The following is a 27,967-nucleotide window of genomic DNA, read 5'->3' on the forward strand; positions in this document are numbered from 1 at the left end:
TGGTGAATAACATAAAATTGAGTGGAAAGAGAAGGAAGATGGTTCTGGAAAGAATTACGAGGGAGGAATGTTGAATATGATCAATATACATGGTATAAAATTCTCAAGTAATAGAAGTATAAAACTGTGATTTATAAATGCCTTCATTCAGAAACAGAATGAGAAAACGTTCTAACTCAGTTCTTAGAAAGATGAAGAATCAAATGAGATCAGCCTTTTCAGGAACTCTATAGGACCATGATCTTTCAAAGTCAAGATAGACACGAGGTTAGAGAAATGACCCAGCAGATAAGCTCGAACACTGCTCTTTCAGGACATAAGTTCAGTGCCCAGTATCCGTGACAGACAGCTCATTATTGCCTGTAACCCCAGCTCCAATGGCTCTGAGGTCCTCCTGTGACCTTTGTGCAGGATCGCATGCACACATATCCATCTATGTGTGCATTTGAAAAGAGAAGTCAGTAGATTTGAAAATGCCTAAGTTAATCTTTAATACAAAACACAAAACAGCACCAGTTCCATTATCTGAGTCTCCAGTCTAGAAGCTAAAGGCTTCTCATGCATTTCCAAGTAAATTTTCCCAACAACATTTGGTTATCATGATTGCCTGGACTTACACTACAGTTCCAGTAATCCAACAAAAGGCAAAACTACTGTTAAGAGATTCCAAAGCATTACTTAAGGATAGTTAACATTTTATTGGGTGCTTAAGAAGCCAGTGTGGGAAAATAAAATGCCATTAGAAGGCAGTCATTTTAGCATAAATGTCTTTGAATAGACTGTCTGAAACTGTAGTACAAACAAAAAAGGCACAGATATCTTACAAAAAAAAAAGTCTTAAGGAGGTACAAAGAAATCACATCTCCTTGGGATGTTAGTGAGCTGTAAGGTTTTTTTATACAATGGGACAAAGGAAGTATCCTCTTCTCTTTCTTCCAGCAGTTGTTTGTAATACACCCATGGTTCTTGCATCAGAATGTCCACCTTTGCTCTCTGATTCTGCTTATATACTGATTCTGATGCCCAAGCAAGAATTTTTCCTTTTCTTGTAAATGAGAAATGTCTGGGGTTCATTACCAAAGTCAGTAATCTGTAGTCTAGAAAGATGTCAAAAATAAACAACATTAATTAATTCACTCATCTTTTATGATATACAGGTTTTGTGTGTATGTGTCTGTGAGTTTATGTGCTAAATAATCTGGCTGTAGGATCATAGTTCTTTGCTTAACTGTTTTTCTGCATGTGCATCTACACACGTAAATCACAGTCACACAGAGACTACACTACACACACCCTCTCACACACACAACCTATTTCCTGTCTTAGATCTTCTGTATTACTTTTCTATTATTGAATTAAAACACCATAACCAACCAGCATTCACAAGGAAGAGCCTATTTGCCTAAAACACCTAAAGTTCCAGAAGGATAAAAATCTATCACCATGGAGACAGGAGGAGTAACAGCAAGAGCAGGAAGTTGAGCCACATCTTAAAACATGAGCCTGAAGCAGAGAAAAATCACTGGGACTGGTAAAGAGGTTTGCAACCCTAAAAGCTTTTACCCTAGCTCACTCAGCATATCTCAAATGTTCTTTGAGCACTCACATTAGGCTTTAGATAAGCAAAAATCAGAAAAAATATAAAGACTATTTTATATTTAAAAGTTAAAAATCTAAAATTTTATCTCATGTAGTTAATGACTATTCTGTTTTTTTTTTTTTTTTTTTAAAAAAAGCAGGTGAACTACTTGGTATGCTCTCATATTGTAGAACCAAACAATCTTAAGTCAGGACTATCTGCATAAATTAAGTTACATTTAGTACTGTATTTATCCTTATGATAGTACTATCACCAGTATCTGTGCACTCACCAATCACAGGGCAAGGAAGGACTTTACATTTATAAAATATTCTGCAACCATTCCAACCCAGTGAGAAAATACTACTTGAATTTATTTTTAATTAAAATTTTAAAAATCTTTTATGGTTACCACCTCAATCACCAATTAACAGTCCACTGTCCCTCAGTGAGATGTGGGCTTTCTTGATAAGATATACTTACTGGTGTAGTAGTTATAGGATTATTGTGGGTGAGACCAACCACCTTATTACTCAGTTACTTGAATTGTGTGTGTGTGTGTGTGTGTGTGTGTGTGTGTGTGTGTGTGTGTGTGTGTGTGTGTGTGAAACCAGCCTCAGGTTTCAGTCTTGATTTTTGAGATAGGGTCACTCATTGGTCTGGACTAGACTCACTGTGCAGGTAAAATGAAAATCTTGTATGTACCTCCCCAGCACTGGATTACAATTGCAGCCCCCAGGCCTGCATTTTTCCTGTAGTTTCTCAGGATCCACCTCTGTCCTTATTCGAGGCAAGCGCTCTGTAGACAAACCATCTTCCCAGCTCTGTTTCTACCTTTAATGATTATATTATTACCTGTGTACACCAATTAATTACATCTTATTCCTAAGGACTCATCATACCAAGCAAAGATGCATGCTCACCCAAGTGCATGAAGAGAACACTTTTTGCAGTTTCACATTTCAGAGAAAACCATCCCACTGATTTCTTTGGCATTTCCATTTAGGTGGACCTTGTTCAAGGTCTTACATTGAATAAAAGCAGAAGAAATGTCCTCACTACTGGCAGAAGTTATCTCACAGTATTCTAACCTACAACAACAAAATCCAAAAACCAGTTACATGTCAGTGTGGGAAGGAATATACATGTTACATAATTTAGTCATTTAGATTATGCTCACTTTACAGCTGCTGTAGACAGTCTCTTAAAAGCCCAGTGTTAATGACATTAAATTTTCCTTTTTTCGCAGCTGGGACTACATCACCCATTCATGTCTGTGGTGAACTGCTGCTGTTCACCCCTTCAACCTGGGATGAAATTGAACCTACTTTGTATGATACAGTGAAAGAAGGGTTGGATAGTTCTGAACCTACACCTCAAACACCATGATACCTTTTGATTTGAACTGCTGAGATTCATTCTGCCATGAATTAAACTAGGAGCAATCAAAATTCATATTCTTAAGTCTGAATGCCCACTGTACCATGGGGCTGGATTTTGAGAGTGTCTTTGCAGAGCCAACTAAGTAAAAATGAGCATAATCCGTTGGGATCTAATCTTGTATAACTGTAAAGACACTTGGAGAAGACATTTTCAAATCAATGAAAAAAAGCCTGGAACCTAGTCTTTAAAAGAAACTATCCCTGTTGATAGAATAATCTATAATGTAGCCTCTGCAACTGTTCTTAATCAATAAATCTCTACTATATAAACCACTTAATATATTTTTGTCATGGTAGCCAAATCATTGATTACATCAGTTAGTCCACTTAAATAAGTTAATGAGATGTGGTCTAGTTACTCCTCTCATCTCCAATGGGCATCTGCCAACCACCTATGGTCACATCTAGTATCCACACATCCTCCAATCCATGTCGGAGCTATCTTTCAATGTAGGCTTCCATTCATGAAGGAAGACATACATCTGTACTCAAACTATCAATCATCCACCCACCCACCCACCCATCCATCCATCCTACCATCTATGCATGCATCTGTCATCCACATATGCTCTTATTCATGGAAAATCACAGTTCACAATTGTACACTCTCGTGTGGGAGCTGGAAATTGAACCTGAATCCTCTGGAAGAGAATCTAGTGCTCTCAACTACTAAGCCACCTCTCAAGCCTCCTATAAAGTTTTGATTTCCTTTTCTGCATATTAATTGCCCATTTCTCCAGCCTCCTATAAAGACACAGCTATACCCTTGATGACACCCACCCAAGACCCTCTAAGTGGCAGTTGGGATGTTTTATAGCATCACACAACAGCTTTACACCAGCGTCTTCTAGCTTATTGTTCGAAACATGTAGCCATTTCAGGTTCTGGTTGTTTTTAAGGACGTCAGCCAGGTCCTGGCAACCACTACTAGTGATGAGACAATATGTCATTCTGCAAGAGAAAAATCACAATACAGTGGTTACTCCCTGATCTGAAGAGGAAGCATTTCTTAGGTCTCAATAATGCCTGAAACTGAAGACAACACTCAGTGATTCAGAAAAATAAATCATTTTCTCATTGGCCAATAGACCATAAAAACTAAGTATACCAGGCACACTCAGATATTCAACATGGTATAGAAGATCAACTACAGTATATGGTAATGAAAGTTAAGACAGGGGGCTGGAGAGGTGGCTCAGAGGTTAAGAGCACACTTTCCTTACAGAAGACTCAGGTTTGATTGCCAGAATCCATATCAGGTAGCTCACAAACACCTGTAACTCCAGCATCAGGGATCAGGTTACTTCTTGCATCTGCCTCGGACACTTGTGCACACAAATACTCAGAAACACACACACACGTTAGATGAAGAAAAAAAATTAAAGTTAAAATAATAGTGTTAAATAATACTCTTGAGCAATGATTGACTATAGGTAACTCATATGAAAATAGAATAGGGCACAATGGGTGACCCACAAAGTGAGTAAGGCAAGAGTAGGAATCCTTCCTCTTCAGCTTTCAAGGTTCATACTTACATCAGGGGAAAATCATGATATGGTATCTCATTGTAGCCTAGTATGGCCAAACCATCCAACCAAGTAATGCACATAAAACATAGAATCTATTTTGTTTGGGCCAACTACTCTTGAGTATGGAACTTGCCCTAGAGCTTGAGTGATATTCTAGGTTTCATTTCATTGAAGAAAACTGATGTTTGCTTTTCCAATGAATTTTAAATACATGGTAAGTATTTTTAGAGGCATCAAGTAGTTTATATTTTTAACTACATTTTTTTGTTGATAATGCTGCCAAATCCTAGATACTAATAATGTTTTTAAAATATATCCTATAAGGAGAATGACAACTTGTAAGTACCTGTGAAGACACCACAGTTTGCTGGCCTCCCAGGAGTTCCAAACATGGCAACTGACCCACTGGTCTGAAGGCATCCCATAAGAACAGTTACATGCAGGGTAACAGCTTGACTGCTCCTCTTTAAACCCAACTCTCTAAAGACCTTCCAGGAGAGCCTCTGCAGCCAGGACAACAGGCCACTTGTGTACATGCCCCTCTGAAGACAACACAATACCAAGGCCTTATAGGAGGTCTGAGACAATAAGAGCCACAGGCTTCCCAGAAGACCTGCAGCAACCTAGGCACATGAAAGGCAGGCTCGAGACAAAGACACCCAGACCAGGTAACACCAGAGATAACCAGAAGGTGAGAAGCAAGCACAAGACCATAGGCAATAAAATCCAATATGTTTGGTATCATCAGAAACCACTTCTCCCACCACTGGAAGCCCTGGATATACCAGCACACCTGAAAATCAGGAAGCTGACCTAAAATATTATTTCATGAAGATAACAGAGTCCTCTAATGAAGATATAAATAAATAACTGAAAGAAATACAGAAAAACAGAGGTAAAGAATTAGAAGCCCTTAAGAAGGAAAAAATCCCTTAAAGAAATAGAGAAAAACACAATCAAACAGGTGAAGGAATTGACCAAAGGGGTCCAAGACCTAAAAGTGGAAGTAGAGACAATAAAAAAAATGTCAGCAACCCTTGAAAAGGAAAACCTAAAAAAGAGATTAAGAATTAGAGATATAAGAATCACCAACAAAATATAAGAGATATAAGAGAGAATCTTAGGTATAGAAGATACCATAGATTGCTTCTTGGCCTTTTTGTTTAGATCGAGTGTAGAATGTAGAAGATACCATAGAAGAAATTGACACAACAGTCAAATAAAATCCAAAGCATAAAAATCTCCTAACCCAAAACATTGAGGAAACCCAGGAAACAAAGGAAAACCAAATCTAAGAATAATAGGAATGAAGGAGAGCAAAGATTCCAAGCTCAAAGAACAAGAAAGCATCTTCAACAAAACCAATTCTAAACTCTAAATTCTAAAAATCTATGCCCCAAATGCCAGAGCACCCACATTCATAAATAATCTTTACTAAGGCTCAAAACAAACTTTGAACTTGTCAGAGTTTCTATTCCTGCCAAACATCATGACCAAGAAGCATCAAGTTGGGAAGAAAAGGGTTTATTCAGCTTACACTTCCACATGGCTGTTCATCACCAAAGTAAGTCAGGACTGGAACTCAAGCAGATTAGGAAGAATGAGCTGATGCAGAGGCCATGAAGGGATGATGCTTACTGGCTTGCTTCCAAAGCCTTACTCAGTTTGCTTTCTTATAGAACCCAAGACTACCAGCCCAGGAATTATACCACCCACAATGAACTGGACGCTCCCCCCCCCATCACTAGTTGAAAAGATGCCTTATAACTTGATTTCATAGAGTAATTACCTCAATTGAAGCTCCTTTCTCTGCAGCTTGTGTAAAGTTGACACAAAATCAGCCAGTGCAGACCCGTACACAATAATAGCAGTAGACTTCAACACTACTCTTACTAATGGATAAGTCATTATTAAAACAGAAACTAAAGAGAAAGACAACTAAACAGAGGTTATAAACCAAATTAATTTAATAGATATCTACAAACAATTTCACCCTAAAACAAAAGAATATATGTTCTTATCAGCAACTCATGGTACATTCTCCAAACTGACCAGAAACATGCCTCATCTGATAAAAGAAATTAAAATAATCCCATGTATCCTATCATATTAGTACAGACAAAGGCTGTTCCTTAATGCCAAGAGAAATCCCACGAACTGAACAAGTTTCTATGCAATGATAACTTGGTGTATGAAGAAAAAAAAAAAAAAAAAAAACTTCCTGGAATTCAAAGAAAATGATGTTACAACATACCCAAACTTATGGGATACAATGAAAACACTGCTTATGCTACCAAACACAGTCACTATTGCTGATGCCAAGAATTGCTTGCTGGTAGGAGCCTGATATTGATATCCCTTGAGAGGCTCTGCCAGAGCCTTAATGACACAGCTGAACATGCTTGCAGCTAACCATCAGACTGAACAGGGGGGTGCCAATGAAGGAGCTAGAGAAGGAACTGAAGGAGCTGAAGGGGTTTGCAACTACATAGAAAGAGCAACAATATCAACCAAACACCCCAGAGTTCCCAGGGACTAAAACACCAACTGATGAGTACCAACTGGGCTACCCATGGCTCCAGCTACATATGTATTAGAGGATAGCATTGTCTGGCATCAAAAGAAGAGAAACCCTTGGTCCTGTGAAGGCTGGTTTCCCCAGTGTTTGGGAATGCCACGATGAGGAGATGGGAGTAGGAAGGGGCATTGGAGAGGGGAAAGGGGGATACCATTTGAAATGTAAATACATAAAGTATTCAATAGAAGGAGAGAGAGAGAGAGAGAGAGAGAGAGAGAGAGAGAGAGAGAGAGAGAGAGAGAGAGAGAGAGAGAGAGAGAGAGAGAGAGAGAGAGAGAGAGAGAGAGAGAGAGAGAGAGAGAGAGAGAGAGAGAGAGAGAGAGAGAGAGAGAGAGAGAGAGAGAAGAAAATAGTGCTAAGAGGAAAATTCATAGGAACAAGTATCCTGATTTTTAAAAAAAAGAGAGAGATCCTACACTAGCAAATTACGAGCACACCTGAGAGCTCTAAAACAAGTAGAAGCAAACCCACCCACAGAAGTAAATTGCAGGAAATAGTCAAACTCAGATGCAAAATCAAATGAATAGAAACAAAGAGAAAGACAAAAAGAATTGAGAAAACCAAAAGCTGGTACTTTGATAAAATCAACAAGATAAATAAACCCCTAACCTAGTCACAAAAGAACAGACATAATATGCAGTCACTGATAGTGGGATGCTAACCCCAGAGGCTTGCACTCCCCCAGAAACAACTCACAGACTGTATGAAGTCCAAGAAATAAAGAAAACAAAAAATATACATATATTCACAAAACAAGAAGACTTTGACTATTTCCATGTTGCGTTTTGTTTTGCATGTACTTTACACTTATTGCAACTAGTACGTTTTCAATGCATACTGTCAAGCCCTTGAAAAAAATCAAGTACTGACTAAAAAACATATTCACATGGTTTTATGTAAAATTTATTTTAATGTCTGAAAAAACAGTACTGACAAAAATGTATAATTTTAAGCAAAAAATGTTTAAAATCTTTACATTTATCTTTGTTTTGCAAAATAAAGTCGTTTAAAAAAATAAAAAAAAATAAACCCCTAACCTAAATAACTAAAAGGCATAGAGACAGCATCCAAATTAACTAAATTTGAAATAAGGGATACACACCTACAGAAACTGAGGAAGACTAAAATAAATAATCATATTCTACTGCAAAGGCCTATATTCAAAAAAACTGGAAAATCTAGATGAAATGAATGATTTTCTAGATAGATAGATACCACATACCAAAGTTAAAGAAAGAGCAGGTATTCTATCTAAACTTCCCATATTCCCTAAGGAAATATAATAAATCATTAAAAACCTTCCAATCATAAAAGCCCAGGGCCAGATGGCTTTAGTGTTGAATTTTACCAGAGTTTTAAAGAAGACCTAATACCAATGCTCCTTAAACTATTTCATAAAATAGAAACAGAACGAATATTACCCAGTTCATTCTATGAAGCCACAATTATTCAGATACATTAACCACAAAACACTCAACAGTAAAAAAAAAACATCAGACAAATTTCACTAAGATATTGATGCACAAACACTCAATAAAATACTCACAAACAGCATCCAAGAACACATCAAAACCATCATTCACTATGATCAACTAGGCATCATTTCAGTGATGTGAGTTCAATATGTGAAAATACATCAATTTAATCCACTATATAAACAAACTCAAAGAAAAAAAGTTATAGGATCATCTCCTTAGTTGTAGGAAAAGCATTTAACAGAATTCAACAACACTTCATTTTAAGAGTATTGGAGTGATCAGGAATTCAAATCTCATGCATAAATATACACAAACATAATATAGAGCAAATCATCAGGAAATAACAAATTAAATGTAGAGATACTTGAAACAATCCCACTAAAATCATTGACAAGACAAGAAAGTCCACTTTCTACTTCTCTACTTAAAATAGAACTGGAATTTCTAGCTGGTGAAATAAGACAACAAAAGAAGATCAAGGAGATATTGATTGGCAAGGAAGATGTCAAGATATCATTATTTGTAGATAAAATGATCTTAAACATAAGCAGCCCCAAAAACTCTACAAGGGAACATGTTCAACTTATAAAGAAAGTCAGCAAAGTCGGTGGATATAAAATAAATTCAGGGAAATCCAGGGACACAGGCCTGGTGAAACTGCCTGCAAGGAACCTGGGTGAAGAGAGGTCTAGGCCAAGTGACCGGAAAGCGCACCTCCCACCCGGACTGGTTCAAGGGAGCAGGAACTCTGCGTAGGGACATGGTTTCCAACCTGAGGGCCCATGTGGGCAAAACAGCCCTCAGGCCATCTGCCAACAGAAACAGCTGAGATCCAGGGACACAGACCAGGTACACCAGAGAGACTGGAACCAATCACTAACAAAAAGACCACATATATTCACAGACAAGAAGATAGCAAGAAGAAAGCCAAAGTACTTAACCAAGGGAAACCAAGACAACCTGGCAACACCAGAACCCAGCTCTGCCATCACAGCAAACAGAGGAATGCCAAACACTCCAGAAAAAGAAGACTCAGACCCAAAATCATACCTCAGGATGATAATAGAGATTCTTAAACAAGAACAAGAGGAAAAGCATAAAACAATAGAAGCATTTAAAGAAAAAACAAGAAATACACTCAAAGAAATCAAAGAACTAGAGGAAAACAGAACCAAAAAGATGACAGAATTGAAGAAATAATTAAAAATGAAAATGGAAACAATAAAGAAAACACTAAGACAACCCTAGAGGTAGAAAACCTGAAAAAGAAATCAGGAGTCACAGATGCAAGCATCTCCAACAGACTACAAGAGATAAGAGAGAATCGCAGGGGCTGAAGACAACATTGAAAACATCAACAAAACAGTCAGAGAAAATGCAAAAGAAAAAAAGCTCCTAACCCAAAATGTCCAAGAGATCCAGGACACAATGAGAAGACCAAACCAAAGGATAATAGGAATAGAAGAGGGAAAAGAATATTAATTAAGAGGCACACTAAATATCTTCAACAAAATCATAGAAGAAAACTTCCCTACCCTTAAGAATGAGATTACCAAGAGTATAAAAGAAGCCTACAGAACTCTAAATAGAGTGGACCAGAAAAGAAATTCCTCCCAGTACATAATAGACAAGATGCCAAGTGCCCAAAGCAAAGAAAAAATACTAAAAGCAGTAAGTGAAAATGGTCATGTAACATATAAAGGCAGACCAATCAGAATCACACATGACTTCTCAACAGAGACTATGAAATCAAGAAGAGCCTGGACAGACATCATGCAGACCCTAAAAGAGCACAAGTGCCAGCCCAAGCTGCTATACAGAGCAAAACTATCAATCACCATAGAGAGAGAGACCAAGATATTAAAGGACAAAATTAATTTACACAATATCTGACCACAAACCCATCACTATAATGAATTATAGGTGGAAAACCAAATACAAAGAAGAAAACTACATCCTAGTATAAACGAGAAAATACCTAAGCAAGAAAATCAAAAGAAGAAAGACACATGGGCACAATTCTACCTCCAAAGGCAAAAATAGCAGGAAACACCAACCACTATTCCTTAATATCTGTTAACATAAATGGAATCAATTCCCCAATAAAAAGATATAGGCTATCAGACTGGATACAAAAACAGAATCCAGAATTTTGCTGGATACAGGAAACTCATCTCAGAGACAAAGACAGATACTATCTCAGAGTAAAAGGTTGGAAAAAAAACTTCCAAGAAAACTGCACCAAGAAGCAAGCTTGAGTGGCAATTCTATTATTGAATAAAGTAGATTTTCAACCAAAAGTTATCAATAAAGATAAGGAAGGACGTGCATTAATGGAATAGAAGATCCTGAAATGAACCCTCACATATATCGTCACTTGATTTTTGACAAAAGAGCTATAAACATTCATTGGAAAAAGGACATCCTCTTCAACAAATGGTGTTGGTCCAACTGGCACTCCGAATGCAGAAGAATAAAATAGACCCTTTCTTATCTCCTTGTAAAAAGCTCGAGTGCAAGTGGACCAAAGATCTCCACATTAAACCAGATACAGTGAAACAATTAGATGAGAACTTCGGGAAAACCTTAGAAAACATAGAACATCAATGGCTTGTGCTCTAAGGTCAAATATCCACAAATGCAACTTAATGACATTGCAGATTCTGTAAGGCTAAGGACAGTGGCAAGCAAACAAAACAGCAGCCAACAGATAGGGACAAGATCTCTATCAACCCCACATCTAATAAACGTCTAATATCCAACGTATACAAAGACCTCAAAAAGTTAGTCACCAGAGAATCAAAAACCCTATTAAAATGGGATACAGAGCTAAAACAGCTCTCAGTTGAGAAATATCGAATGGTTGTGAAGCATCTAAAGAAATGTTTGACACCATTAGTTTCAGGGAAATGCAAATCAAAACAACCCTGAGATTCCACTTCACAGCAGTCAGAATGGCTAAGATCAAAAATTCAGATGACAGCAGATGCTAGTGAGGATGAGAAGAAAGAGAAACAATTCTCCATTGTTGGTGGTGTTGTAAACTGGTACAACCACTCTGGAAATCAGTCTTCTGATTTCTCAGAGAATTGGATATATTACTACCTGAAGACCCAGTTATTGCACTTCTGGGAATATACCCCAAAGGTGCTCCAACATACAACAAAGACACATGCACCACAATGTTCATAGCAGCCGTTTTTATAATAGCCAGAAGCTGGAAAGAACCCAGATGTCCTTCAGTAGATGAATGGATACAAAAATTGTGATATATTTACACAATGGAGTAGTACTCAGCTATTAGAAACAATGACTTTATAAAATTCTTAAGAAAATGGATGTGTCTAGAGAATATCATCCTTAGTGATATAACCCAGTCAGAAAAGAACAGACATAATATGCAGTTACTTATAATTGGATACTAACCCCAGAAAGCTATGAACACCCCAGAAACAACTCACAGACTATATGAAGTTCAGGGAAAAAACCAAGGCCAAAAAAAGGGAAATAGAAAAACCGTTATGCTTAATTTTTACACACCAAGGAAAATGACTATTTCCAGGTTTCACCTTATTTTACTTGTAATTTATGCTCATTGTATCTAGTAAGATTTGAATGTGTACTATCAAACCTTAAAATTTCAAGTACTGTCAAAAATGTATTTGCATACTGTTATACATAAATGTTTAAAATCTGTACATTTATCTTTGTTTTTTTTAAATAAAGTTGTTCAATTAAAATAAAATAAAATAAAATAAACTCAGATTAGTAGCCATCCTTATCCAAATGATAAACAGGTTGAGGAAGAAGTTAGTGAAACAGTACCCATCCTAATAGTCACAAATAATATACCTTGGGATAACTTTAACCAAACCAGTAAAAGACCTGTATGACAAGAACTTCAAGTCTTTCAAAAAATAAAATTGAAAAAGACCTCAGAAAATGAAGAGATCTCCCATTATCATGGATTGGTAGAATAAGTATACTAAAAATGGCCATTCTACCTAAATAGTCTATATGTAATCCCCATCAAAATTCTAACACAATGTTTCAAAGGTATAGCAAAAAGTAATTTTCAAACTCATCTTGAAAAATAAAACAACAAACAAAAAATACCCCAGAATATCAAAAACAATTCTTAACAGAAAAAGTTCTGGAGGAATCACCATCTTTATCCTCAAACTGCACTACAGAGCACTAGTGATAAAATAAAAGTGCATGGTATTGGTATGGGAAAAGGTTGATCAATGAAATAGAACTGAAGATCCAGAAATAAAACCACATGCTTACAAACACTTGATGGTTGACAAAGAGGTAAAAAATATACAATGGTGAAAAAAGAAACCATCTTCCATATATGGTGCTGGTCTACCTGGCTGTCTGTACGTAGAAAAATGAAAATAGAAAAATATTTTGCACCTTCAATAAAGCTAAAGTCCAAGTGATCAAAACCAGATATACTGAATCTAATAGAACCAAAAGTAGGAAAAAGCCTTAAAATTCTTGCATGGGGAGGGAAGAGATTTCCTAAACAGGACTCCAATGGTTCTAAGATCAAGAATTGATTAATGGATCCTCATGAAACTAAAAAACTTTTTTTAGGAAAAGGAAATAGTCAACAAAACAACTTGGCAACCTACAGATTGAGAAAAAAAAAAAAAAAAACTTCCCTAATTCCACATCTGGTAGAGAACTCTTATACAAAATATACAAAAAAACTCAAGAAGCTAATCAACCTAAAAGCCAACAACCCAATAAAAAACTGGGGTACAGAACTAAGTAGAATCCACAATAGACAAATCACAACAGGCTGAGATATATTCAGTCTTTGGTGGTCCGGGAAATGCAAATCAAAATGACCCTGAGATTCCACCTAACTCCAATCAAAATGGCAAAGATCAAAAACTCATGACAGCACATGTTGAAGAGATTTACAGCAAACATAAAACAATTTGGATAAGTTGGGTACAATAAATAAAACATATCTTTATTTATAATTTGGTTTGTGTAACATGTTTTCCACAAAATGAAATAGAAAAATCCAAGAAATCAAATATATTCTTATACATGGCCTCCAAGACCAAGCTCAAGGAAGCCTACCTTAGAGTATTCAGGACACAGTCTGGGAGATTCAGAGCCTCACAGAGTATCTTCAGTCCTTCATCTTTCAGATCATTGTAACTTATGTCTAAATAACTCAGGGTTTTGTTCTGCCTAAGAACATTAGAAAGGTGGTTCCAGCACTGCTCACTGAGGGAACAGTTGGCCAGCCTGTAGGAAGGAAGGAAAGGCATGTGAAGGAGGAAAATGTATCATTTCCACAATGTTACAAATAATAATTGTGGTAGAATTTTCAAGCAAGATGAGGAACTTCTGGCTTATTTGAATCAATGTCTTCATTTCTTCTGATACATATCAGATCTAGCACTGAAACTGAATAAATTCATGAAAATGCTTGTTTGCAGACTTTACCCAAAGCTAACCTAAATCTTTTGTATCAATAATGTCTCAATTACTGTCTTTAATGTTACTGTTTAAAGCTACATGATTACTGCAATATAGCTAAACATATCAATGTTGTCTTCTGTAATAAATGGTATGAAAAATATATTTGAAAAACTATGTGTATATGGTTTAGAATCAATTTGTTGATGTGATAAAAATTATCCTTACAAAAGACAATTTTGGGAAGAAAGGCTCTAATTCATGATGGTTCTCTCTTGGTGTCTGAAATCCAGGAGACAGAAACTTCAAATAGCTAGCCACATCATATCTAGAGTCAAGGGCACAGAGAATTCATATATGTATGCCCAAGTTTTCCACTCATCTATAATCCAGAAAGTGTATAATAATTCTGCATATGATGGGGCTCAATCTTCACAGACCAATTAATATAATCAAGACTCAATAGCATGCTCATAGACTCAACTGATTGAGACTTTTCTTCCTTGAGAATCGTTTATCAGGTGAGCCTACATTTTGCCAGGTTAACATTAACAATAACCATTATAATATGAAATATATAGGAATTCACCATATAAAAAATTAAAATTAATTAGCTCCATCCAAATCTCTAAATCATCTTTCTCTGTTGAGATATAAAAGAGGTGAATGTTTTCCTTGCTACCCTAGCCATTTACTCTACCAACAATTACAAGAGAGGCACATTCAGTATAAAATGATATTAACGGATTTATAGGCATTGTACTCAATAAATATCCCAGTTTTCGATCCATTTTGCATTCTAAGAACAAGTTATTGACACAGTTCTATGTGCTTGCTATACAGATGTTAGTCTAGTCTACAATCATTTGAAATCTGTACAATTATCTCAGTGTATCAAAGTATAGCAGGTGCATGTGTGTGCATGTGGGGTCAAAGTCACTTTGATTGCATAAGTCCACAAGTACTCAAGAGCCGTATGTACAGTCATTCAGTTAAACATGTGTCCAAACCTGTCCAAACTCTCCTGTGTACTAGTTTCAAAATCCTCCAGTCTTATAATATACAATATTATTTAAATATCAAATAACTGTTGTACCAGATTGACTGGGCAATCACAGTAAAAAATCTGTATATGTTAAGTTATGAACAGATAAGTTTAAGTGAATATTTTTGATTGTATGTGTGTGTATAATGTACACAGGTACATATCACAGTATGCGTGTGGAAGTCAGAATAGCTTTGTGGAGTTGGCTCTCTTTTTCCACCTTTATGTAGGCTGTTTTGAAGGCTGAACCTGAAAATTTGTTTCAGCCTTATGCAAGTTGGAATTACAAGGATATAAACCCAACCATGTTGTGTGTGTATATAAGTAGGTGTTCTAAAGATTTAATTTTAACTCAGTATGTTTGTGTATGCTACTAATGACTCTGTCAACATGAGTGAGGGATCCTGTGGATGTTGTTTGATTCCTCACATTTAGAGCTACAAGTGTTTGTTAAGTGAGAGGAAACAAAAAGGGTCTTCTAGGAGAGCATGTGTGTTTTCTTAACCTCTCAGCCTTTTCTCCAGGCCCCTGTATTTCTATGTTTTTATGTTTGTGGATTGAAATTCCTGCAAAGAGAATGTATCAACGAGAAGATATTATAACTAACTATTTTTTCAGTGTGGTGTCTGAGACAATACCTTGTCTCTAGACAGGATTCCTATAGATGACCTTCCTTCAGTCACCAAGTCAATAAAAAAACTGCCAATTCAAAAGAAGAAAAAATACAAAACTTCCATTTCAAAAAATAAATAAATAAAAGAATGTAAAACTTCCCAAGCATACTTTGACTTCATTCTAAGACCAAGGAATAGGAGACTGTCCTAGCACATTATGGATGCAAACAATACTCTCATACAACTCTATCAAGAATGCAGCCATCCTACACAAGCATCCCATTCCCACAGAAAAGGTCTGTCCTTCGTTGCTGTGGAATGAACAGTCTTGTCTGTTGACATTATGGCCCTGTATCTTCATCTTCCCCTTGTGTCTCTATGCTGCCTCACAAATATAGCATTTATGTTTCCTGTGTGCTCCTGTGTTTGGAGGCTGAAGGATGATGTTGATACCTCTTCATCATTTGCTCTCTGTCTTGTTTTGAGTCTGAGACTCACCAATAAGTGCAATTCTTGATCTCAAGGACCCACCTATCTTCATTCCTCAGGTCTAGGATTACAGACACTGAGTACTACTGCTCTCAGTATAGAAAATACTTCTACCTACTGAGCCATTTCCCCAGCCACAAAACTGAAAAATTTTAGTAAACAGAGACAAGGTTGAAACTATTTATACATTTCCCCTACTCACGCCATTACCCAAGGTCACTTACACCAAGTTCTCCAGAATGCAGTTTGCATGGCACAAACCCTTGCACAGTGAAGATATCCCTTGCCCCAAGTTGTTGAATGCCAAATTAAGATTCTTCAAGCTCTTGCTTTTCACCAGGACAGATGCAAACTGCTTGCAGTCATCAGGTGAGAGTTTACAATGTGCTACCCTGTAGGGAAAGGATAATATCATATTCTTTGTCTTCCTCACATTTTCTCTTCTTATACTTCTGAAGGTTTGGGACCTCACATAACTTGACAATGCTCCTTATTTTCAAAAAGTTGATTTATTTATATTTTGTATGAGTGTTTTCTTGAATCTATTTGTGGGCATCAAAATGTGTGGCTAGTGCCTTGACACACAAGATAACAGCCACACACGCAAGAGTAAAACTGAAAATGACTGAATTATAAGACAGTGCCAACAAAAGTAACTACTCTTTATACCACAATATGATAACAGCATAGAGCATAAAAGAGAAAGAAGAAAGGAACTTGCAGGTGGAGAAAACCTTCTACTCTGCCTGGAACTCTCAATGAGCAACAGCAACAGGGCTTTGTCAAGACACCACCTGCCCTGCTCACTTATTTCTGCTGGATGAGCTGAAACAACTTTTTTGTTCATGCTATTTAAAAATTATCTATCTGATGTTATATCTAATTTTACTTGGTGCCCAAACTGTACACCATGTTCTTCATCCCAGAACAGGAGACCAGGATATCCCTGCACTGCTTCAGTGATGCTTCCCTAGTCAATTTCTGCTGTATGCATGCACTCTTATATGAGGTCATCTTTAGTTTTCTCTGTCATTGGACTATCTTAGACTCTTCTGATGCTGTGTGAGATCTGATGATGATTTTCTAGCTATCTCTGGCTACTTTTTGTTACTTAATTACTTAATTTTTATTGCTCTATAGATAAATAAATTTAATTATTCAAAACCAAAAGCATGGTTATCATAGAACCATACAGAATTTCAAATTTTCAGGTATAAACAGCAGCTATGATTGGTTCACAAAGCACCCATCTTTCAGCCAATGATGTCATATAACCATATACTGTACATTCACCAGCAAGAGTTCTGAAATCTAGGGTAAGTCAAAAACCATGAAATATTAACTAAAGCCATGATTTCCTATCTAGAAATTAACTTTCACATTTTAAAATTAGTTCAATTTAAGTAAAATTATTTACACTTATATATGTTTATTTTACACATGAGTGTTTTGGCTGTGTGTATATGTGTACCACATGCTTAACTAATGCTTAAAGATGTCATAAGGTATGTGATCCTTCAGAATTAGAGTTACAGACAGTTGGGGCTATGGATAGTCCTCTGGGATAGCAACAAAATGTCATAAAAACCCAGGATACTCAACAAAATTGGAAAATATAGATAAAATAAACAATTTTCTATAGATATACTAGGCACCAAAGTTAAAACAGGATCAGATAAACCATCTAAACTATCCCCTAACCCATAGAGAAATAGAAGCAATCATTAAAAGTCTCCCAACAAAAAACTCAGGACGAAGTAGCTTTGCTGCACAATTCTATTAGAACTTCAAAGACCTAATACCAATACCCTTCAAACTATTCCACAAAATAGAAACTGAAGAGACACAACCCAATTTATTCTTTAAAGCCACAATTACCCTTATACCTAAACCAAACAAAGACCATAAAAAGAAAGAAAATTTTATACCACTTTCCTTTATGAATATTGATGCAAAAACACGCAATAAAATTCTTGCAAACAGAATCCAAGAACATATGAAAATGATCATTCATAATGATCAAGTAGGTCTCATTCCAGAGATGCAGGAATGTTTCAATATAAAAAAAAATCCATCAACATAATCTGCTATATAAACAAACTCAAAGAGAGAAACCACAGGGTCATCTCATTAGATGCTGGAAAGGCTTTTGACAAAATAAAACACCCCTTCATAACAAATGTCTTAGAAAGATCAGGAATAAAAACATATACAAAAACATAGCAAATGCAATAGACAGCAAATCAGTAGCCAACATCAAACTAAATGGAGAGAAACTTAAAGCAGTCTCGCTAAAATCAGGGACAAGATAAGGCTGCCCAATCTCTCCCCACACATTCAATATAGAACTTGCAGTAACAGCCAGAAAAAATAAAGAAAAAGAGGTCAAAAAGATACAAACTGGAAAGAAAGAAGTCAAAATAGCACTCTTTGCAGTTGACATCATAGTATACTTAAGAGACTCCAAAAATTCCAACAGAGAACTTCTAAACCTAATAAACAACTTCAGAAAAGTGAATGGATATAAAATTAACTCAAATTACCAGTCTTCTTCCTCTGAAAGAATGAGCAGGCTGAGAAAGAAATTAGAGAAATGTCACCTTTCACAATAGTTACAAAAACCAACCAACCAACCAAACAAACAAACAAAACCAAAATACCTTGCTATGACCCTAACTGTCTTTATTAGGGTTTTATTGCTGTGAACAGACACCATGACCAATGCAAGTTTTATAAAAAACACTTAATTGGGACAGGCTTACAATTTCAGAGGTTCAGTCCAGTACTATCAAGGTTAGAGACTGGCAGCATACAGGAAGTAATAGTGCAGGAAAAGCTGAGAGCTCTACATTCATCCAAAGGAAGCCAGGAACAGACTGAGCATCTTCAGGAAGCTAGGAGGAAGGTCTCCAAGCCCACTCCCAGAGTGACACACTCCCACTAACAAGGCTGCACATGCTAATAGTTCCACTCCCTGGGTCAAGCATATGCAAACCATTACACTAACCAAGCAAGTGACAGATCTGTATGACAAAAAACTTCAAGTCTCTTAAGAAAGAAATTGAAGAAGATCTCAGAAGATGGAAAGATTCCCCATGCTCATGGATTGGTAAGTTTAATGTAGTAAAAATGGCCATCTTGCCAAAAGCAATCTACAAATTAATTGAAATCCCCATCAAAATTCCAACTCAATTCTTTATAGACTTAGAGTAATTTGCAATTTTATTTGGAACAACAAAAAACCCAGGTTAGAGAAAACTATACTCAACAATAAAAGAAATTCTGGGTGAATCACCATCCCAGACTTCAAGTTGTATTACAGATCAATCATGATAAAATCTGCATGGGACTGGTGCAGAGACAGGCAGGTAGATAAATCAATTAGAATTGAAGACCCAGAAATGTACCCACACACCTATGGTTATTTGATCTTTGATAATGGAGCTACAAACATTCAATGTAGAAAGGACAGGTCTTCAAAAAAAAGATGCTGGCTCAACTGACAATCAGCATGCAGAAGGATGCAAATCCATTCTTATCTCCTTATACCAAGCTCAAGTCCACGTGGATCAAGGACCTCCACATAAAACCAGACACACTGAAACCCCTCAAAGAATATGTGAGGAAAAGCCTTGAACATATGGGCACAGGGGGGAATTTCCTGAGCAGAACACCAGTATCTTATGCTCTGAGATTAAAAATCAGCAAATGGAAACTCATAAAATTGCAGAGTTTCTATAAGGCAAAGTACAATAGCAATAGGCAACAGCATGGCAACCAACAGGTTGAGACAAGATCTTTACCAATCCTATATCTGATAGAGGGCTAATATTTGATATATGCAAAGAACTCAAGAAGTTAGACTCCAGAGAATCAAATAACCCTATTAAAATGGGGTGTAGACATACACCACACAGGTGCTACATCCTCTGAGATCCTGACACGTGGAAACACCCTAGAACTTTGAGCTGTAGAAAACACTAGAAACCCCATTTCTACTTCCTAAATAGAATGAACACCCTAAGCTCAGAGTCTCTATATGAAGAAAACATTGAATAGAAGTCATATCTGAGTGCTTCAACTCTAGCCAGCCTTTGGTCCAAAAGGTGCATTTAAATGAACTAACTGGGCAATTTGAAATGGAATAAACTGAAACAGTCCTTTCCTTTTAAAGAAAATGGTGTACAGAGCTAAACAGAGAATTTTCAAGTGAGGAATGACAAATGGCTTAGCAAGCACCTGAAATGTTCAACATTCTTAGTCATCGGGCATGCAAATCAAAACAAGCCTGAGGATTATACCTTATACCACTCAGATTGGCTGAGATCAACATCTCATTTGACATTGAATGCTGGAGATGTTGTAGAGATCCCATTGTTGGTGGTACTGCAAGCTGTTACAAACACTCTGGCAGTTCCTCAGAAAATTAGACATGGTACTACCGAAAGACCCAGCCATTCCACTCCCTGGATATACTCAAAAGATACTCTAACATATAACAAGGATACATGCTGTACTGTATTCAAAGAAGCCTTATTTATAATAGCCAGAAGCTGGAAAGAAGCCAGATGTCCTCCAAGAGAGAAATGGATACAGAAAAATATGGTACATTCACACAATGGAGTACTGCTCAGAGAATAAAAACAATGGTTTCATGAAATTTGTAGGCAAATGGATGGAACTAGAAAATATCATCCTGAGTGAGGTAAGCCAGTCACAAGAGAACACACATCGCATGCACTCATGTGGACATTAGCACAAAAGCAGTGAACATCAATATATAATTCAAAGACCATATAAAGTGCAAGAAGAAGAAAGACCAAAAGGTGGATGCTTCAGTCCTTCTTAGAAGGGGAAACATAATATTCATAAGAGTAAATACAGGGAGCCAAGGGTGGAGCAGAGACTGAAGGAAAGGGTGTCCAGACACTGCTCCACCTGGGGATCCATCCCATATGCAGGCAACAAACCCAGTTGGTATTGCTGATTCCAAGAAATGCTTGCTGACAGGAGCCTGGTATGGATGTCTCCTGAGAGGCTCTGCCAGAGCCTTACTGATACAGCTAAACATCAGACTAAGCACAGGGACCCCAAAGGAGGAGTTAGAGAAAGGACTGGTGGAACTGAAGGAGTTTGCAACCCCACGAGATGAACAACAATATCAACCCACCAGATCTCCCAGAGCTCCCATGGACTAAGGCACAAAGGACAGAGAACATATGATGGACCCATGGCTCCAGCTGCATAAGTAGCAGAGGATAGCATTGTCTGTTATCAATATGAGGAAAAGCCCTGCGTCCTATGAAGGTTCATTTTCCCAGTGTAGGGGAATGCCAGGGTGTTGAAGTGGGAGTGGGTAGGTGACAGGGAGAGCATCCTTACAGAAATGGGGGGAGGGGGATGAGAGGGGAGAACTGAGAAAGGGGATATCATTTGAAATGTAAATAAACTCTCCAATAAAGAAAAAAGGGAGTCTCATTGAGGGGTTCCCTAGATGGGAAAGGTCTGTGGGCATGTTTATGGGCAATTTCTTGATAAATTTAACTGGGATGGTATGACATACACCATTTCTCAGGAAGCAGAATCCTGACCCATATAGGAGTGGGGAAAGTTAGTTGAGGACCAGCATGTGTGCATTAATCCACAGCTCTTTGCTCTTGATAATGCATGTGATGTTATTACGCTTCCAGCTTATTGCAACCCTGGCTTCCCATAGCAATGCCTATAAGCTGAAAATTTCTATCAAGTAAACCTTCTTCATCTCTATTCTTTCTTAAGTCATGACATTTTTTGACAGCAAAATGGATCAAAATTAAGATGTCTCCTTTGAAGGAGAGCTATTGAGCTAGAAGAACACAAAGACATACACGACTTTTTCCATGTTGCACTCTGCCTGGTTCAAGATTCCACACAACAGTTTCACATCATGGTGGGAGAGGAATGAGTAGCTGAGGTTCAAGTACTCCAAATGGCAATTCTGAACCAACTCAAAAAACAAGTAGTCACCAGTAAATAATCTCACATTATTTGCTCTGCAGAACAAAGAGAGATATCCATTAGTTTCGATTCAGCCTGAGCATTCATCTTTGGTGAGATCTTATATCCTATAACGACCAGAGCACTTTCATTTTGTAGCCCAGTACCAGCTAACTAGTTGTCAAACTTAGTAGGGTTTTTGTAACATACAGAGGTAAGGTAAGTTGTCACACAAGGAAGCTACTGGCACCTGGAAAGCAGAGCCCTGACATGCTCCAATAATCCTACAATTCATGGGACAGTCCTAAATGAAGAATGGTTGGCAACAGTCATTAGTGCTGCCAAGCCAGTGAGATTCCACTTTAGATTGCATAAGCCTCCAAATTACAGTGAGCTGAGAGATGGAAGGAAGACTAGTTTGGTACTTCTGTGGTATGAATATCTCAAAGTCGACATTCAACTTACACAAGTCCTTTAAGTGTTAACCTGGAGTACTTCAGAGATTCATTCAAGACCTGAAAGGCTGACTCACTGAAATTACTTTCTTGCATTTGGAGTTCCTGAATATCTTTACTCTTTATGAACACAGAGCAGATATGATTCCAACAGGTGAGTAGCTTTTCCCTGTAACAGAGGAGAAGGAAATATATTGCATTGTGAGAAAGTTAATTCAAGGGTGCTGGAAAAATTGTTCAGTAGTTAAGAGCATTTACTCTTCTCCCAGAAGACCTGAGGTCAGTTTTCAGCACCAACAGCTCACAGCCATCTATAACTACAATAGAGTTATTTGATACCTCCTCTGTCCACTGTGGGCACCGTATACACACCATGTACATGCACACATACAGGAAAAATGTTCACACCCATAAAATGAAAAATACGCATGATAAAACTCCCAGTGTTTTACCCTTTTTCAAAGAGTTAAATCCAGCCATTCACAGAATATAAATGTAGCAAACTGTCTGTACAGAGTGAGGAAAGCCAGGTTAGGTGATTTTATATTTGTAGTTTGTAGCCAGACGTTTGGCAGGATTTCTGGGATTCTGGTGTTATAGTTGAGTGTAGAGATGCAGTTAATGACTACTGGGGGGAAAGCCAGAGAATTCTGAGGATCCTACATATTAGTGACCAGGCTTGCCTGAAATTTCCCCCTATTCTTTCTACTCCCACAATAGGGTAAGATAATACAGATAGCTTGGTCGTGTCGAACTTGAAAAATCATCTCTTACAGTTAAGCGTGGTAGTTTTAGAATGAAAAATGAGGCAGGGTTTCAGAGTCCCTGAGTCAAAACATAGAGCCAATATTTCCTGGTTCAAGCTTCAGGTGCCACTTCTTACTCAGTGTGGATCTTGGATATGTGACTCCTCTGCCTACATTCCTCACCTCTAACAGGATAGCCAAATTTGCCTTGTACCATCTCTTACTGTGTCTGTGCCATATCTTGTGTGTGAAGGTCAAAGAACAACTTTCAGAAATCAGTTTTCCTACCTCGCGGTATTGAACTTAAGTCATCAGATGTGAGGTCAAGCATATCTTTTCTGCTGAGCCATCTTGGAAGCTTCCCTTACATGGTTCTGAATATGAAAATTTAGTAGGCAATTTAGGAGTGCTCATGATTCTTCTGAAAATAAGACTTTAGATCCCAGAAGGCATATTTGGCATTTAACTATAACCCTGGAGGATCTGATGACCTCTTCTGACCACTAAGGCTATCTCCACATCAGTGACTACTAACATGTAGTCACATACACAGAATTTAACGACAAATCTTTCTTAAAGTGTAAGCTGTTGTCAAAACAAGTGAATTTCTTGTTTTTTCTTAAAAGTTCTATTTTTTTATATTTTAAACCATTTAATAGAATAGAATTACATCACTTTCACCTTCCTGCCCCTGTTGTGCACTGCAACCAGTCAAGTTGACAGTCTTTTTAGTGTCTATGTACATATATATCTATGTATATATGTGTGTGTATGTATGTATATATACATACATGTCACACGTACACATACAGAAAACTAACAAGTTGGTTTTTGGGATTCTGTGTGTATTCGGTTCCTAAGAGAACACTCTCATTGGACAACCAGTATATTAAGTTTTGAATCTATCTATATAACACATAAATACAAAGGGGTAGACTCTAAAAATGGGACAGAAAAAAGAGACAGTGAAGGAACTCACATATAGCTTTTGTCTAGGTCTTCATTCAGTAAATTTTTGGTGGAAAAGGATAGTTTCTTCAGGGTAGAACAGTGTTTTAAGCAGTAGGCAGCAGTAGTAATATCAGAATAATCACTAGCCACAAAGTGAATCTGTTCCATGCAGTTCATTGCTTGTATTACAAAGGCTTCATCCTCCAACTCAAACAGACAGGAAAACAATTTCATTCCATCAATTTTTTCTTGAAGTTCCTCATTGCCATTTATAGTTTCCATGCACTGATACAACTTATCCTTTATATTCCTGGACAACTGGTAGCCGAAGAACACATTTAGCTTTTCTTGTTCCAATTTGTGTAAAAGGCCAAAAATGAAACAGCCAAAATAAACCCACTGTACTTTGAGTTTCTTTAGAAATGTAAGCATGAGTGTCTCTATACATTTCACATCTTGACTGGGGTGGTCATTGTGGCTCTTTAGCAAATAAAACATGGCAGCACAGAACTCCTGAACAGAAGGGTGAAGGAATGTGTATAAAGTTTCAGATTGGCTGATCTTTCCAAGCATTCCAATGTCCAGCAGTGCAGGGATGTCAGGGTCCATGATCCCATTTCTCCTGAGAGCCTCCTCACTAAACACAAAGGTGTCAGTCCACATGCCCTCAGCAGCCAGAGAACACAAGCTCTGAAGCTGATCCTGACTTTTTCTACTAGGATATTGGGCATTTTGTGGAAGAAACAAATTGAAGATATTAGTGGTATACAGGGAGGTGATACGTCGGCAAATAAGTACTGGGTCTCTTCCCTTCTCTATCTCTCCTTTAATACAAGTACCCACCATCCAGCACAGCACAGGAGCCTGACATAGACTTAACAGGTGCTCATTGCCTCTCACCAAATTGAAGACTTCCTGGGCTCTGTTCTTATCTTGGAATAAACTATCGAAATATGTGTTAATGTTGCTCTCCTGAAATCCACTTATTATTTTTACATCTGTGCACAAAAGCATGTCCTGCATTTTCTCATATGTCTCTGGGGTAGCAGAGATAAGGATACAGGATTCAGGGAGCATCTTCCTTCTGAGCAAACTGCCTATCAGTACATTCACAGGCTGCTTCTCCAAGAAGTTTTCACACAGCTCAGATTCATGTTTGGACAAATCACATTCCATCGTTTCCATGTTGTCAATGATAAATAAGATTTTCTCAGGTTCAGATACTATCTCCTCTATGGGAGCTGAGGCACTGGGCCACTCTCTGGAGATCAGATCAGCCAGGCTAGCTGTCTTCAACTGTTTCACATCTTGATAGCAGAAATAGAAGATGTAGGAGAATTTGTTCTGAAACTCCAGGCCTTCTGACCAGGCAAGCATATACCTCTTCAATACCACTGTCTTACCAATTCCAGCAACACCCTTCAAGAACACCATAAATGGCTTCATTGCAGTTCTCTTTGGTAGGATATTATTCTCAAAATAATCACAGTCATTCTGGGTGAATCTCCTGCTAAAAAAATCCTGAATACTAATGTTGAATGCTCTGAAACTGTCCTGAGTCAACTTAGACTTCAAATGAGCTCGATACAAGTTTGGGTGTCCTGAGTCAGCAAGCACAAGGAGAGAAAAAAGCCACAGCACATCAAAGTTAAGTATTCACTGATATATAGTCTTACCATAACATTTCAATTACCAATGTAGATCATTAGAAAGGTTTATGTTTTAATGATGTGTGTGTGTGTGTGTGTGTGTGTCTCCCCCACTCTCTCCCTGCAACCCCATTTACCTCTATGAGTTGCTATATATTTATTATTTACTTTGACTTGCAATGTCCATAAAGAATATATTTATTCAAAACTAAAAACATGGTTTCCATAGATAATACTCTGGACCATATAGAACCCTGTGTTATTGGGAGCTACTCTACTCTATTGGGATCCACATTCACTGTGAAGAAGCTTTCACCAACTCACCAGCAATCTCTCTCTCTGCCTTCTCAATTAGATCCTTCCTATTGAGCTTCTGGAAAATTTTGAAGGTAATATTCCATGTTTTCTTCTCTTTATAATGTTTCAACAGTAAGTTGGCAAGGTCTTCCCGAGATGCCCTCTTCAATTCTGTCCAAGAAATCTGCTTCAGTTCTGATTGCGAAATTTCCTGCTTGAGGAATTCTTTAAACTTCATGAATTCCCTCTTGTTTAGCTCTTCCAAGTACCACATAATTCCAAAATCAGGGAAGAAAGATGCCATCTTGTCTAAGGAAGATGAATACTAGGATTGGGAAACAGACAGGATATGTAAGAAAATACGTAATCAGTTGCATTGCAAAATTAATTAACTAAAATTAAAAGAGGTCACCAGGCTAGGGAATGGTTTAACTCATAAAGTGTTTGCTGCACCAAGTGTAGGGGCATAGGCTGCATTCCTCAGCATTCCTGCAAGAAACAGGTTTTGCAGCCACAAAACCTTCAACCTACTATATGTCTTCCTGGCAAAATATGCTGGAGTAATGGTGATAGAGAACTTGTGGAAGTAGGTAACCAATGACTGGTACAACTAGAGGCCCATGACATGGGAGGGAACCCATAATGGCCACTACATGAATGGCCAAGATCCTTTGGCTGGTCAGTCCTGAGACCTATAATAGAACCAAACAAAACTGTCAAAAAAGCCAAGGAAATTAGCTCTAATGACTTTTTCTGATATATTCAGATTAGTGCCTGTCCCAACCATCAGAGGCATCAGCCAGAAAATAAGAGATGCAGAGACCACTGCCAAATAGTAGGTGAAGCCAGGATAACTCCACAGAAGAGGCAGAAGAAAAGAAGACCGAGTGGTCAAAGACACTATGAGAACACAATCCACAGAATCAACTAAGCAGCTCACAGCTGTCTGTAACTTTAGCTCCACTCTCGTATGGACTCTGAAGGCATGTTACACATGTTGTGCTCCTACCTACACTCAGGCATACACAAACACATGAATAAATGTTAGAAGAATTACTACTGCCATTAACTCTGATAATACGAGGAAGATCAGTATTACTATGTTATCATGATAACAGTATTATGGTACACAATACCCTGTTATAAAACAGCTTTAAGTATAAACAGATATCTGAGTCCCGTAGCACAGACCTATGATCCCAGCTACCTCAGAGGAAGAAGCAATAGCATTAAAACTTTAGGGTCTGCATACAAACATAGTAAAGTTAATGAAAGCTCAGCCAACTTTGAAAAACCCTGTCTCAAAAAAGTGGTTAGAAGTACTGCCTGCTCTTCCACAAAATCTGGGTTCATATTCCAGCACCTGTATGGTGGATTACAATGATGGCAAGGTGCAACTCAGGGGTTAAGAGTGTCCATTGATCATGCAGAGGACCTGAGTTATCAGCATCTATATCAGATGGCCCACAAGCACTGTAACTCCAGCTCAAAGTATATGATACCTTCTTCTGCCCTCCCTGAACACCACGCATGTATGTGGTACATTGACAAAATTCTCATATACACCGTAAATAAATAAATAGCTAAGATATTATTTTTGAAGTATATAAAAACTAAACATGAATGAAGGCTGATTTATGGACCAGTGTCAGAGTGCTTAAGTAGTAGTACTACACTAGATCCTGTCTTCAGTA

General features: G+C 37.6%; 2 protein-coding genes across 2 annotated transcripts in view; one reads left to right on the plus strand and one right to left on the minus strand.

The window, feature by feature from the left end:
* Positions 1 to 27,967, plus strand: part of LOC308413683 (NACHT, LRR and PYD domains-containing protein 4A-like) — a gene marked incomplete at both ends in the record, with an annotated part of 667,338 nt that overhangs the window by 548,598 nt on the left and 90,773 nt on the right. The window lies entirely within an intron of this gene.
* LOC308414026 (NACHT, LRR and PYD domains-containing protein 4E-like) lies at positions 2,535 to 26,577 on the minus strand (the record flags this gene model as incomplete). The annotated part of the gene is made up of 8 exons (XM_080909190.1): positions 2,535 to 2,670; positions 3,802 to 3,972; positions 13,707 to 13,877; positions 16,424 to 16,591; positions 22,067 to 22,231; positions 22,641 to 22,799; positions 24,356 to 25,928; positions 26,301 to 26,577. The coding sequence occupies 8 exons, from the start codon at positions 26,575 to 26,577 to the stop codon at positions 2,535 to 2,537; spliced, it is 2,820 nt and encodes a 939-aa protein (XP_080765316.1).

The sequence above is a fragment of the Micromys minutus genome, assembly GCF_963924665.1.
Source record: "Micromys minutus genome assembly, chromosome: 32".
Lineage (NCBI taxonomy): Eukaryota > Metazoa > Chordata > Mammalia > Rodentia > Muridae > Micromys > Micromys minutus.